This window comes from Hoplias malabaricus, chromosome Y, assembly GCF_029633855.1.
Source record: "Hoplias malabaricus isolate fHopMal1 chromosome Y, fHopMal1.hap1, whole genome shotgun sequence".
Classification (NCBI taxonomy): domain Eukaryota; kingdom Metazoa; phylum Chordata; class Actinopteri; order Characiformes; family Erythrinidae; genus Hoplias; species Hoplias malabaricus.
Window position 1 is genome coordinate 15,558,014 of NC_089820.1, and position 15,663 is coordinate 15,573,676.

Consider the following 15,663-nt stretch of genomic DNA (forward strand, 5'->3'; position numbering starts at 1 on the left):
CATTTATGTAAAATAATTGTCAAATTCTATAAGCTAGTGGTCCCGAAGGCCTAAGGCCATGTCTTAACATTCAGTAAATTCTACAAAAAAAAAGGCCACTGGGATGTTTTATATAATTGAAAGCATATCAGAACAATTTCCAGACCTCTGTTATAATGATGTGGCCCCTTCCTCATTTTGTGCATGAGGCACTATCCTACTGCTCCCTCCGGTGCCCACCTCTCTTTTGCGGCCTCAGATGTTTCAAATTAGGCCTTTCCTTTTCCCACTGTAAATAACCCCACTCTGCAGTCCTTCTGCCAACGCTTGAAATCCTCCAAAAGTTTTCATTTTGCATCATTCGCCTCAAAGTATGCTTTAGTTCAGTCCTCCTTCAAAAACAGTGCCACAGGCTGATTAGAAAAATCTGGACAATTACAGTCAGCTTAACCTCAGTGTGCCAGTGTCTCCCACCTTGGTCTCCAAATGCGTCCAAGGAAAACAGATGCTAATGATCTATGCCGCAGTGTGTGTTTGGAAAAAAAAAAAGAAAAAAGATTAACAGCGGTGGTTTAAGGTAGTGGTTTTGTAAAAGCAACCCCTCGGTCCAAGCGAGCCTGCTGGCCTGCTGGAGTAAGGTCATCTATAAGCTGAGTGCGCTGCAGAGACGTTGTTTGTTGTGACTGTGGCTTGAGTTTTTTCCCCTCTGGTTTACCTCTGCATTACTGCAGCCCCTGGGCTAGGACTATTTAGAATCACCCTGCCTCCTGGCCTAGTTCTGACTAATTGTTCATATTCACAAGGACTTGCCAGAATATGTGTGGAGGAATAGGGGTCACTTCAGGATAATAATACATCACGACATTACGAAGATTATTCCTATTTGTTTTTTTTTTTTTTGGAAGGGTAGTTATTCCCCTCAGGTCAATTTATTACATTATAAAAGGTTTATAAACCAACAATGTTCTAACCTCTCTATATCTTTTGTGTTTAAACAGTCTGTCTCTCTCAGTGTTCTTTTAAGCCTTAATGTAAAATGTTAAGGTTGATTATAAAATGATATTATTGTTGAATTAAAAAAAAGGCCCCCTCTTGTTTTAAATGCAGTCTGGATGGTAACACACTTCATAAATATAAAATGAATGGGTTTGGGCTAAACTGATGTAGACTGTATAGCAGTGAGTATTTTCAAATTTAAACTTACATACAGGGTCCCCTAAGTGGTACAGAGTGTGCCAGTGTTTTGGCCCTATCATGTAGGAGATCACTAGTTTGATTCAGGGTGATAGCTCAGCCATTCATTTTGGAAAACCCTGTGATAAAAGAAATATTTAAAAACAATGTACATACTACATCAAACTATATCATTAGAAAAGACTAATTTTGCCCGTTCATATGGGTCTTTTACCTGTGTAAAAATCCTCATACCTCAGAAATGTAACTTTATGGAACAGACAAAACGTTAATTTTAACAAATGTTAATGTAACAAGGTTTTTATTAAAATATTATTCATTGTATCTGTGTCCATTCATCTTGCAATGTTTAGATGCCAAATGATCTCAGAGAGTGAAACTAGTAATATTACATTGATAATATAAGATCTACAGATTGTCCATCCTTTAGACACAAGTGGACACAATATTATCACGGTACTACAGGGTCATCCAAGTCTTTGTGGGAATTGTGTGATGTTTTTTAATTATCAAACATAACACCGCACTCCTTAGCATTGCCTTCTGTCCAGAAATGTTCAAAACCCAAGAAACCAAACCCTCATAGCACTGACCTTTAATGCCCATGTCATAGAGTGTTCACCTGATGCAGGCTTTTGGGTTTTCACTGACAAACAAAACAAAAGATCACCAACTTCCACAACACCCCCACCTTAACAAAATCTCAAACCCCCACTTCAACAAAATTCCTGGCTAATTCTAAACAGCTGTGTGTTGCTTGTCTCATGTTGACAGTGCGTGAGTTCTCAAAGCTTTCACTGCACTGGTCCTGACCCCAAGGCCCAGAAACTGCCTTGAGTCGACCACTCCTTTTCTGGTCACTAGCCCAGCTGAGTAGTGGATGAAGCAGTGGGCTGCTGTTCTCCACTGCCACTTTTTTCCATTCTTGTGATGTCATGGTGCAGATAAGGGGACAAGTTGAACCGTACCCAAGAGACTCTTTGGCAAGTAGCACTATTGTCAGTGTTTAGAGAAATGGACTGTGGCCAAGCAGACTAGCCATGAAAACCTGGGGAAACAAAGCTGCCAAGTGCTATACTTCCTCTCATTTAGAGGAACACACACACACACACACACTGGATGAAATTGCAGTGCATTTACCTGATTTACATATGTCAGGTCCACATGCTGATCCCTATAGTAAAAATACCTTTATGAAGATTAATTTCAAGAGGAAAAAAACACATATCTTACATCTATTTTAGTGTATAGGTCTTTTAAAGGCCTTCTCATGATATAATTTATGATATTTATGTTGATATGTATATATACAGATTTGTAAATAACATTTTCAGCCTCTCTTTATCCTTTATGAAACAGACACAGCTGAATAGACACTATAATTCTTTCATTTAATTCCAAAAGAAACGGCTATTTAAAAAATATCAACAATGCATATCTGCTGTAGTAGGAAACCAGAGAATGAAAACACATTTGCTACTGTGTCTTGGTCCTGTGAGTTGGGCTCCTTGAGAGGAACTATTATCTTAGTGTTTGTAATCTAAACTATGGAATTTTCCACCTTGATTTACGAGGTTTGCTGATTTACTCTGACTGTACGGCACCAAAACATACAGCTCCTGCAATCACCTTTATGAAGCAATATGTACCACAGCCTCTCCATAGAACAGCTACCGACACCAGCTTCAGACACTTCAGCTATTAAATGGAGACTTGAAAGCCCTTTAGTATGACCTTAAGACATCCCTCTTTTTTGCTAGCTTACTGCTTTCCCACTTGGGATTGTTCTTCAGTGAAGTATAGCAAAAAAATGTCAGAACCTTCAACCGCCTATTCCATAATACTTCTCTCTTCTCCTTCCAATATGACATCATTTTTTGTGTGTGTGTGTTATTTAGCCACAATTTAGTTGGTTGAGCAACTTCATAGTTGGCAGGTAGTGTGTACTCAGTATGCATTAAAAATTCCATTTTGTTTTTTATTGGAAGAGAAATTATTTTGCAGTGTAAAAGGACCTAAATCCAGATGCCTCTGTTAGAATCAAGGCTCTTTGCAGTCAGAGCGATAATTTTTACGACATCTGACTGCGAGACAAAACACTGTTGTAAAATTTAATGGCCTAAACATTTTTTGCCGTCTCATTAATAAATAAAAGTGAGGCCTTAATTTAAGGTGCTCTGCCATGGTTCTGTATTCATAATTGTAAAGGTTTATAATGATGTTAATGAAAGGGAATGTTATTTTTATGAACATTATAAAGTGAGATCAGGATGGTACAGTGGCGCTACAGTCACTGTCTCTGAGGAGTTCTACCTGGGTCTGCGTGAATTTATTCCAGGTGCTCCAGTTGGTAGGTGGGTTGACTCTGTGAGTGTGTGAGTGAATATGTGAGTTTGTGATCAAGTATAAAATAGGGTATGTGATTTTTACATCAGTCAACACTTGATACTGATTTTGTGAACTCTGTATAAAGGACATAATATGGCCAAATGTTTGTGAGGTGATGGTGTTGGATGATTATCTCTTGTCATCATTATTATAAATTATCTGGAAGGAGCTCCACTGATTCAGAGAAAGATGTTTCACTGTACGACTTTGTACCCCTTTAGCTGATGTTTTTTGCATTGAGGATGCTGACCTTAGACTTATGTACAGCTGCTATAAGGTGTCCCTTTCTAGTGGCAGTGCTGTTCTATGGAGATGTGCACATGGAGAGATGAACGCCTCTGTCACATTTGCAAAGCTGAACATAAGAGGAAATCACTCATTAAAGGAGTGGTCTACAAACTCCTGACTTTATAAAGTACACAGTGTAGAGTAACATGGTAAAAGTAGCTGGGACATGTAATACTAAAGCAAAAACAGAACACTTAATACAGATGGCATACATTTATATACTGTATTGTTTTCTGATTTCACGACCTCAAAGACATCAGTCAAAATCTTCCCTAATAACAAACATAACTTGCCAGTTCATCTCAATGAAAGCTGAAATTGAAATTTCATGAGAATGCTTAAAGGCTTTCCTGTGTTGGCCAGTTTGTACGGCAGAGCGAGAAGAGTGAGGAGTGATGAGGTGGTCGTAGTATAGGAAAAATACGAGCTGCAAGTTCATGTTTTTGCTTTAAGCTTAATGCTGAAATTATATGGGAAGAACACACTATTTAGGCATCTACGCAGGGATAATGGCCCCGCGTCTTGATTGCAAGCCAGGAGAATTTTGGAGAGTAACCCAATCCTCTGGAATCCTTGTTGCCATCCTGCTACGCACTGCAGCTCTTTCTCAGCAGCAGTGAATTTTGTGGGTGTCAGCACAGACCCATAAAAATCTCACATATAGAGCTTGGGTACATTCTGTACCACACACAAAAAAACATTTTCTACACGAAGAGAGAAAAATGGGGCCTAATCTTCGCTAGATTTCTTTCCTATTGGGATTCTTTTAATTTTGTGGGTCATTACTGCGCCTGATCGTTACACACAGATTATTTCTTTAGCACCGAATGAGCAGTTATACATTAAAAAATCAGTGTTGCCAAGCGAAGACCAAAAACAGAAATTCAGTTCAATTCTTTCATCCCATTATTTAGTGACGCATTAAAACATGCAAGTCTAAGTTTATCTGGTAATTGTCATCCAGTAAAGGCAAAAAATTGTTTTGAATAGTTTGAAATAACTTTATCAACAAGTGGAGAAATTAGTTTTGTTGTTTTGATTTGTCTTTGTCTCTATTACACTTACACATTTTTCAACCATCTTTGAATATCATTGGCTTGTGTAGTGTTTTGAGATGTTTTGAGTCAAGCTAGGCACTGGAAAGCCCTAAATCTTTGAAATAAGTTACTAAATGATGTACAGACAGTTAAAATGTAAACATAAACATGCATTTATTTATCATTGTATTACATGCAATGAAATGTTTGTGTTTAACCCATTCATGGGAGTGAAAACACACACTCACTAATGCACTAGGGGCAGCATACACAGTTATACCAAGAACCATCCCAGGACCTGGGTAGCAGTTGGCGATAAGGTGCCTTGCTCAAGGGCACTTCAGCTGTGGTTTGAGAAAAGAGACTGTGCTATTCCTTAACTCCCCCAACCCCCAGCTTTCCTGCACGTCATGGGGATCGAACAGGAGATCTTCTGGTCCCCAGCCTGCTTCTCTAATCCATGGCTGCCCTCAATTAGACCACAGTTTGCTACACTGTGTTAGAGCTTTAAAATACAAACACCTCTTTTCATCTCACCTCTCTGTTACTGTATCTCACATCAGGTAACAATAGTAGTTCTTTAAACTAGGTGTGGGTAGTTGGTGGAGTGTGTAGTCAGCGTAGAGGATAAAACCAAAGAAAATATGCAGGAGATTTGGTTAAGCAAAAGTTTGGGTACAGCACAGATCAGTAAGTACACATTTTATCAGCTGAAAAAAGTACTCTATTACTACTCATTTATTAAATAATCTGTGAAGTGCCACCACAGTTTTCACATGATATAAAGAATAGCAAGGCAAACCATATACAAATATGTATGATTCATTATGTTGTAAAACTCCATGATGTGATTTTAAGCAAATACTAAGTTGAAATGCATGCTTTGTTAACATTCTGTAAATATTTTCAAGCTCCTATTGCTTCCAGACCTCACAATGACCTCCTTCATTTGTTAAAATAACACATTTACGTTCATTGCTAGTTAAAATGGCACAGTTATATTACATTTCAAGAATAAAGTGCAAAATGTATTTAAGCTGAGATTATTTGGGCCACGATGGGCCTGGAGTGGCCTTAATCTCCGACTTTGTTATTCCTGTTGTTTACAGTGAATGCTATGCGTGTATTTTCACACTGACTGCTGCCCTTTGGGTTCTCAGCGGTTCCTGTCCGTATTTATTCTCCCAGAATAGCACTGAAAAATAACAAGCTCCACTACTTGGTGTAATGGTTCACCACCATCGCCTGAGGTCAAGTGCATTTCCAAAATGGATTTGTTCTTCAGTTTTTCCTTTCCTTGAAGAAGACGGGAAAATCCCTCACTGGAAGAGGGACACCCGCACAGGGCACAGACGTCCTCCAGAGCTTGCCGGGCCTCACTGTGACCTCGAGCTGCTGGACCTGAATCAGCTGCTCTTGAAGCCACAAAGCCACACTTCTCTCCCTTAAGCCAATTTGACTTCCTTATTTAAAAGTGGAGGGGCCTCTGATTGCAGGCAGACACAAACATACTTGGTCACGGTGGATGAGCCAAATGTGTTTACTGACAATGTCCAGTACAGAGCGGATGTGTTTTCACATGAGTGTAATTCCAGCTCTGTGTAGAATTCACTTTCATGCTCATATAGAGCCAGTTTGTCACTCCAAATGCTGTGGTAAAGTCTATGTGAATGTCATTCAGTAGCAAGTCCAGACCAGTTTTTCTTAGGGGATAAAGAGGGGCAAAGAATCTAAGTCTGAATCTACTAAATATTTATAGTAATTATGGTTTATTATACGTTGTAAAATTTCTCCACTTCCACTTTCATTGGTCTTGGCTGCACTGAAGCAGTTTGGCTGGAAGAGCCTTCAAAACAAAGTCAGGTAAGATTCTTGATAAATTTAAGCCTAAAATGTGGTATTTGTGTAGTTATTTTTGTGGTAAGTGTAATATTTATTTTACACCAGCATCGTGCCATCATGTAGCATTTCCCTGACTCTACAATATAGTCTCTCTCACTCTCTGTACTCAGCACTCAGCTACAATAATAGTAATCTATTCAGAACCTTTCCTTGTACACCTTTAGCATAACACAACAGGATCTGTTTGTGCCCATGATGCACATTTGGAATTTAATGCTTTGAACCAGTTTCAGTGAAGAGTATTGAATTTAAAGAGAAAAAACAAGCCCTCACAGTGTCAGGCTGGTTGTTCTCCATCTCTTCACTACATTTCCACACACTGTGTGTGGAGTTGATGCGGGGCTCAACAGGCAGAGCAAAGCGAGCTTATCACACGCACTTGGTGTCATTCTTGGCCCAAATCCTTCTCTTGGCCCCCAGATAAGTACAAACAGCTGGTGGCTTTAGCTCTGGAGATTCCTTCCAATCAAGACTATGCACTGGGTTTGCAGTAATTACAGCATTAGCATTCCCTCAATTCTCCAGCAGCGGCCTTCGCACTCTGCTCCAATCATTCTGCTTCTGTCCAGCGCTGCAGTGGCAGGCTACTACAGAATCCAAAGAGTTACAGTGCCACAGGCTACAGATTATTAGGGTCAAAGGAAAGACCTAGAGAGGGGGATTGGTCTGGAGATGGTTCTGCCATGCAGTGTCACACATTGCTGATTGATTAAAGCTAGATTGTCCTACAGATCTTACAGCTGGATGAGCATGGGTAGAATCTAAGGCCAGTGGGTTGGTGGTGACCAACATTGAACTTGTACTGGACTGACTCCGAAAGAACAAGTGGGAGGCCAATAACTTGTGGCACATGCCAGGTTTTTCCGTGTTTAATCCCTTAAAACATCCATGTTATGTAAAATGAATGTGTTTGATGTAGTATGAACATGTCATTAAAGTTTCACAATGTAACCACGGGTTCAAACTGGGCGTACATGGAACACAAACTGCAACAAAATTTGCCAAATTTGAAACTACTGTTTTCTGATAGAACAAAACCCAACATAATTAGCACCGTCCAGTTGTGATTTAGGAATCTAGATGGCTTTTTGAATAAAGGGCAACAGATAAAGAGATCATTTATATGCATCAGTCTTAAAGGCATAGTAACTAAAACTGCTTGTTTATGTAATGGAGGATAAACCATGTTTAACTGGTACAGTAGTGGTAACAAGCACAATTGGAGTTGGAGTGTCCAATTGTACATGTACCCATCGTGATTAATGAAAACACATTATTAATGATGTTTACTTAACCAGTGTTTATTGTCTAAATAATACATATCAGGAAAAATAATGTCAATGTCCTTACTATTAATAATGCTCGAGGAGTTTATGAAAATATACAGTACACCAGTTGTCTTTTATGTGAAAAGAAAATAAAACAGGAAAACATAGAAATACAAAATCAAACAAACAAAAATACATGATGTATCCCAATGGAGAACTGACAATAGGTTGACAACAGCAAATTACAGAGAAACAGAATGGTGGTAAGTGCCCAAACCAGTGCATTGCATGCGTAGTCAGAGTAAAGTGGGTTCTTTAAATGTAACCAGTGCTTCCGGAGACCAGTGCTTATGGGTTATACAAGTACAAATCTAACCTTCTGCACCATGATCTGCAGGGCCACGCTGGACACACAGCAGCTTTTCATCTGTCCACAATGAAGTGTTTTACTGTCCTTTTACACGTTTGTCTGTAAAAGTGCGATTAAAAAAAGTAAACCATAAAATATGGAGTTTTTGGCACTTTCAGATTCTGTTTTCTTAGTAACAAAATGCGAGTCAGTTAAAGAGATTTCATTTACTACTTAAATCTGAGGCCACTTTGTTGAAAATGCAGGTATATAATCAGGATTAAGATGCAGGATTCTATTTAAACGTTACTAGGACTGTTGTGGCTTTGATACTGTCAAAATATAATGTAACTCAAGGTATAAATTAATGAGTCAGTGCACTAGAATCTCTTTAGTGTTAATTGGAATTTTGCCATTGTCCAAACTCACAACAGTCACTACAAAAGAAAGCATTTGTGGGCAGAGCCTGGACAGGCCAATCACAGACATAGTTTCTGTATTCAAAATATGCTCGAGCACATAAATGAGTGTGAGCCTTGTTAAACTGAAGCTGAATGTACTGAAGCTGTTTATTCCTTTCAGCAGAATGCTGCACAAGTAGTTTCCTATAAGCCAAACATCAGCAGCTAATCCACCACAAACTCCCTGTGCTTTTCTCACGTATTCAGCTGTTTACCTTAAACCACGTGAGCGCCTTCGGTCCCTGACCTTTTCAAAGTGGATCCACAAATACACACGTAGGAAATAGATGTTCCCCAGCCATTTCCCCCCGAAACTGAATATACACATGTATGGAATTTAAAACAGGGGTGGAATTCAATAGAGCAAAGGGGATCTTTGTACAGCTTTTCTCCGTTTGACATTTCTATAACACTGCCCTTACAGAGTAGGATCGCTTATTACTGATGCGAGCTTGGCCAAGAAAAAGGGTCATTCCTTCAGCTTGTTTGCAGTAAGGTTAGACCTGTACTTTCTAACTGAATAAGATGAATGGACAGAAAGGGAGAGGAAAAAAGCAAATCCAAAAAACAAAAACAAAACTTTCAATCACAATGTAATGTTTACATAGGAAACATACAAAAATAACTTAGATGAAAACTGTAAATATAAATAAAAAAAACCAACATTCTTAATAAATAATTCTATTATTTACACCATTGGATATTGCTAAGAGACTTAAATTACTAAAATACTGAATAAGTAAGCAGCAAACATTACAGGCATGAGGTACAGCAAAAGGATCCCGTTGAGTTTACAGTAGAATATGTTCTATATTCAAACATCTGTATTAGACTTCACTTGTTTCAATGGCGTTTTTCATGGCTTAAGAAAATAAACAGGGCTATGGTAGCATTTGTGGACATTTGAGTATACTGAGGTTTTTCTGAGCCTTTACAGAAAATAAAAGAAAACATATGCAAAGAAAGCTCAAAAGCAGTCTTTTTCTTTCTTTCTTTCTTTCTTTGAATCCGGCTTCGATACTGCTGTCATGAAATTGCACATGTACTGGCATTTGTTCTAGGCACTCTCTCCAAGTGATACTTGAAATAAAGCAGCAGTATTTCTGTATTTATTATTACATACAATAGCATACAGTTTAACACTGAGAAGAAAGACATTTATAAAGACTAAATATCACAATAAAAACAGAAACAAAACTTTGAGCACAGATCTACAATTGAATGCAAACAACAAACCCATTAGTCTACTGCTGTACCTACGACTGGCTTTTCACTCTATTTATTGCCATGCTTCTTCTACTGGGTTCAGGCCTTTGCTTTGGATAGCCAAGAATGAAAGCTGTATTGTGAGTGTATTTGGGTTTTTTCTGAGCGTATGCATTTACTTTTTTTTTTTTACTTTTTTCTTTTTCTGTTTACCTACCTAAATATTTAGGTGCTAAAAATGATGTACCAAAAGGGGAAAGAAATCAAAAACAGGTTTAGATACATAATGATACACAATGGTGACAATAATTAATGTAACAAGTACGATTACCTGTCTGACCATAGCAGCATTTGTATGGTAAACTTTTTTGTATTCTTTTCTAAAATCTGTTTTTTATTATTTTAATTTATCGACATACAACTTTACAAAGACGAGTGCAGTAACTGAGGTCGATGATAAAAAATACTGATTTATAGAGCTATAGTTTGAGTACACCTCCAGATATAAAGACATGATAAAAGAATCTACATAATCCATTGAATCTCATCTATCTTCCCAATGCCACAGAACATTTTTTTTACAAATGGTTTGGTGAACTAGCGCAACCTCTGTTTCTGCTGAATGTGCAGTCCTGCATTTCCATGACTACGTTTCAACATCTAGTGCTGTTCCCACATTATCAGTAACAGATGCACAAGAGGACGCCACAGTGTGCGTAAGTGAGTGTGTGAGTGTATGTGTCTGTCAGTTCATGGACACTGTGAAGGACTTAGATAAATGTGTAAATGTCTCTAAGCCTTTCTTGCAGCACCTGACAAGCATGAATATGAATACTGGTGTCTACAATCATATGCACAAGTCTGAACACCCCCAGTCAGATTTCCTAAATGAAAATAAGAGAACATACCATCTGCAGAGGAAACATTTAAACATGCATTTTTTTTTGTAAATATAAATTCCTTTTAAAAATCAATGTTAAATATAAAATGTGACATAACCTTTGCACAGAATGTTATTTAAATAGCCTTTTTTTCAATATGTTAAATTTATCAAATAAACAGTAATTTGCATTAAAATGTGCAAAAGTTTGTTCTCTGTAGAAGGAAAGCACTCATTTTCATTTCGAAAATCAATGAATCATCATTGGACCATTTGACATTTGCATACAACTGAATAAACGCACATGAGCTCATGCGATAGTATTATTTGTGATAATTCAGATGTCAACTACCAGAGTAATCAGAATAATCAGAACTATTAATGCCTTGGTTCATTGAGGAATCAAATTTACACACATTTCCGCTTTTTTAGTTTAAGGCTGGAGTTGTGATGCTAACATTTTACAACTTTAAAACTTTTCTCAAATCTCTCAAACTGTATTCAAGCCTTCATTAAGGATTCAAAACCCCAGTGTGAACTACACAAAAGTTTTTGGACAAGACCCTCTATTACATTTGGGATTTCTGTTGTTTGTAATTTAGTCAAGAGTTACTTATAAGAAAAAGCCACAGAAATCACAAAAGTTATCTATGCAATTCATATGTTCACACAAAGAGGACTCAGAATTTGACAATACCCTTTATCTACCCTGTAAATGTGTTGATTTTTGTAGTAATGAATACTGTGTTATAAACCACGATCGCAATTCTGTGAGACATTAAGGAAGATCTGAAGTTTGACAAACCATTGATAATGTATTAATTATGGACTTTTAATCATCAGATTTGCAGCTCCAGAACCTAAGAAGTACAGTTTAGATCAAACCCACACCAGCTGATCAGCTGTATCCTGGGGAAAGCAGAAAAATGTGTAACTTTGATTTGCCAAACCATTCCTTTAAATCTAGTGAGATGTGTCCCAAACTGTGCCCTATTTATGGTTTCCTACATTTTAAAAGTTGGATCACTTTATTATGGACTATTTTAGGTCACTATCAATACCTTGTTGATTTAGACAGTACCTTATACGACTTAAGCTCATTACTGTATGGCTTTATATTGCATTGCATAAACAATAGAAAAACATTGTGGGAATTTGCATTGGAATGTGTCAAGTCCAACGCATTGTGGGTATTCTGTTTATGTCTAAGTAGATCATGTACACAGCTAATTGTGCATTTTGAGATTGTTATAGTGCACTGAATATTCCTTACGTTTTTGGACACCACAAAAAAATGGCGGAACACCACAAGATCGCACTATGTAGTGGAAGGGCACCGTTTTGAACATAGCTCTATATTTCTGATAACATGGTACTGAAATGAGGGAGAATATTTCAAATTCGCCTCAGAATGCTGTATATCAGAAAACTTTGATACTGACAATTGAGAAATCCGTATAAAAACAATTTCAGGATGGCTGAAAAATGCTGTTATTTTGACACTTCTTTGAGGTATTCACTAAAAAGTGTTACATGTATGTGTTTACTAATTTGTTGTGTATGGATAAGGTCCTTTATAATACAAAGGTTTTTATTCTCTATATTTCGTAACTATGAATTCCAGATTACATTCTTAATGTCACAATTTTTTATGGATTTAACACAACTGGAAATGAACTGCTCTCTTTCAACGGATCAGTAATGCAATATTGATTTACATAACTAGGAAAGTCTGGTGAATAGAGAACATGTTACTCATTCACTTGTAAGATCATATACATGCTTTCAGTATGCTACTGTTTAGAACCATATTTACTTCTGAGGAACTGTTGATAATTGTGGATATCTGTGATTAGCATAGTAAACTCTTAATTTCCAGTCAAAAAAAATTGTGTTTCCAAACCAATTCAATGGGACTCCTAACAACCATGCAGAGCTGACAGAATGCCATTAGATAACTGTACTCAAGGCAAACTTAGGACTATGGTTCTGGAAATATGTGTAGCTTGTTGCATGTAAAAGAAGAATCTGGTGTTCTCAAAACAATGGACTGGCTGTCCCCAAGCACATCCTCAACATTATTGAATGTGTTTGGGATTGCTTCGCAAGAAGCAAAATATATAAAGAGATTTCTAAAATTGAAATCTTGCAAAATGTAAATTTTGGAGGTGTGGACAAATATCCCTCCAGATTTCTTTTACAACTAAAAGCTTATCTCTGGAAAATAAGCTATAATAAAGGCAAAGTTTGGACACACCACAGAAATATATGTTGTAATATATTTAGTTGTTAGGCCTCTTAATAATGGCCTGATAAAATTTATGTTTTCTTTTTATTTCCAGATGGTAATGTGGCTCACTGATCTTTTTGACTGGAAATTAATAAATAAAGTAGGGGGTCTTTGATATTTGCACAGTAATGTATTATATATATATATATATATATATATATATATATATATATATATATATATATATATATATATATATATATATGTTATTATTAAATGTAGACTTTCATGTTTTGATTTTAATCTCTTGCAAGGAAATGGTATAATTTCTTATCTGTATTTTTGTGAGCAAGTTTACATGCTGTCACTACTTCTGTATAGCTGCATTATGGCCAGAGGTAAGTTGGAAGGTTGATTGTGAATGCAGCACCCTGCTCAACAGAACACAGTCTGCAGAGAGATTTTGGCTGCATGGCCGAAGCAGCAAAACTAGCAGCAACAGCTGTGCTAACACAACTTCTTACACATCTCTCACAGCCAGCTTTTCTTTTTCTGCCTCTCTACCTCTCCATTCCTCCTTTTCCCAATCATTCTTTCGCTTGCTTGCTTTCTCTCACACACAGCTGGAGTTGTAAGTGACCAGATTATCGCCTCTTCTGAGATGACACTTTTCATGTTAATGTGTATGCACCTTGATTATATGTAGTTTTTTTTGCTGATTTACTCACACATCAGCTGCACCCCTGACATCTTCCTATCGGCCATGGGAAAATATCTTCAGTTTCCTATATTTCTAATAGCTGAGTGCTTATCTTGGTTCTTAAATAGCATTTGTCAAAATGCTCAGGTAGTCTTAGCTGAAGAACAATACTTTCCTTTTCTTATGCCATGTCAGACCGTTTCTGCAGTTAAAAACAAACACTAGGAGCTAGCAGAGATGGGAACTGGTATGATCATTTTTATGTACTGAAATCGACAATAGTAGGTAGACTCTCAACATTTCCAATTCTCTCATTTTGTTTGTCATAATGATTATTAAATTTAAGACTGATTTTTCCACACATCTGCATACTTCAGTTAATCAGTACATAGTTCATCCTCTTCATCACTCTTTCAGTACATAATTTGCCATGTTGTAACTTAAAAATACATATTAAAGGAAACATAAGACTAGATTAAAACTGGTCGGTCCAGACTCTATAAACAATGTCTATGATAATTTCTTGTTTGTACTTCTGAGCTGTATTTTTTATATCTATCTGAGCCCTGTGTGTTGTTTGTTAGATCGGTGGCATACCCTGGTGGGTGGGTGTTGGATGAAGGAGCAAGGGCACAGTGGCTGACTTGTCAGGGAGCAGTGAGTGGATTGACCCTGATGTAAGCAGCATGGAGAGAGGAATGTGTTTCTTTTCTTTTTTTTTTTTTTTTGTCATTATCCCCTGTCAGGTGCTCTCTGGATTCTGTGGCTCTCAGCCCAGCGTGTGGTGGCGGAGTCCTTTGCTGTTCTCCTGGGCGTTTGGGTCTCGACACGAGCAGTCTTCTCGAGTGTCGCAGGTCATGGGGAATGGGATCACCTGGAAAAAACCCAACATCAAAGTTAAGACTTGCATGTGAAACAGCTTTCCATTTCCACAGAGTTAGTAAATGGGGAGGGTGTGCAAATATTTGAACTCACAAACATTCAGTTGGGTTCAGATTGTTTTTTAAGAAATAGCGTAATATATCAAGTCTTAAATGTCACCACAATTTAACTAAACCGATTTATTTATGGTACCTAAGAATGAACATTCAGTACGTTTGTACAAGCTTTATTGAATACCAAACTAATTCCTTTCAATTCATGTGAAATTGCAATGAACAGCGAAGTTATATAAGAGACCAAACTCAAGTTCATGATTGCAAACATTTGAGTGAATGCAGTCATAATAAATGTTACAGAATTAAATTTAAACTACATGTCCCTTTTGTCTTTAAAACCCAAATACTGCATATCATGCACAATTCAGTTCAACACCACCACATGGCACAGAAAATAACGTCAGGCATTATTTTCTGTGTGAATTGTCTAGTGGGGTGTTGTTTCTTGATGCATTGGTTTGCATGCACCCGGTCTGTGTGGACTGGATATGGCAGGGTGGCAGCAGGACAGTGTTGGAGTGTAGGTGAAAAAAGGAAAGTGGGAGCGTATGTATGGGCGCAGAGGAACAAGGGCTTTCTTGTGTTAGAGAGCTAGTGGAGGGTGGATTGGCCTCTCATTGCCCTGTGAAACACACAGAAACACTCAGGGCTTCCCTCCTGGTGTCCCCATACACCATGGGGGATTTTCCCAACTATAAATCTACTCCATTCATGATGCCCACAAGCTCCGGTTCAAAACATTTCCCCCATAGCCATACTCCTCATTACAGACCGCCAACACTTCTCCAGCTGTAGCCAGCATGAATGTGTGTGCGCAAAAATGTTTTTGTAGCCTAAAAGCAT

At 37.7% G+C, this 15,663-nt stretch overlaps 1 protein-coding gene across 1 annotated transcript in view; it reads right to left on the reverse strand.

Moving 5' to 3' along the window:
• Positions 1-14,364: 14,364 nt before the first annotated feature.
• Positions 14,365-15,663, reverse strand: part of LOC136678782 (pappalysin-1-like) — an 82,869-nt gene continuing 81,570 nt past the window's right edge. The window contains exon 22 of the mRNA XM_066656919.1: positions 14,365-14,756. Coding sequence (XP_066513016.1) covers positions 14,652-14,756 — 105 coding nt within the window. The 3' untranslated portion in view covers positions 14,365-14,651. The remainder of the gene's footprint in view (positions 14,757-15,663) is intronic.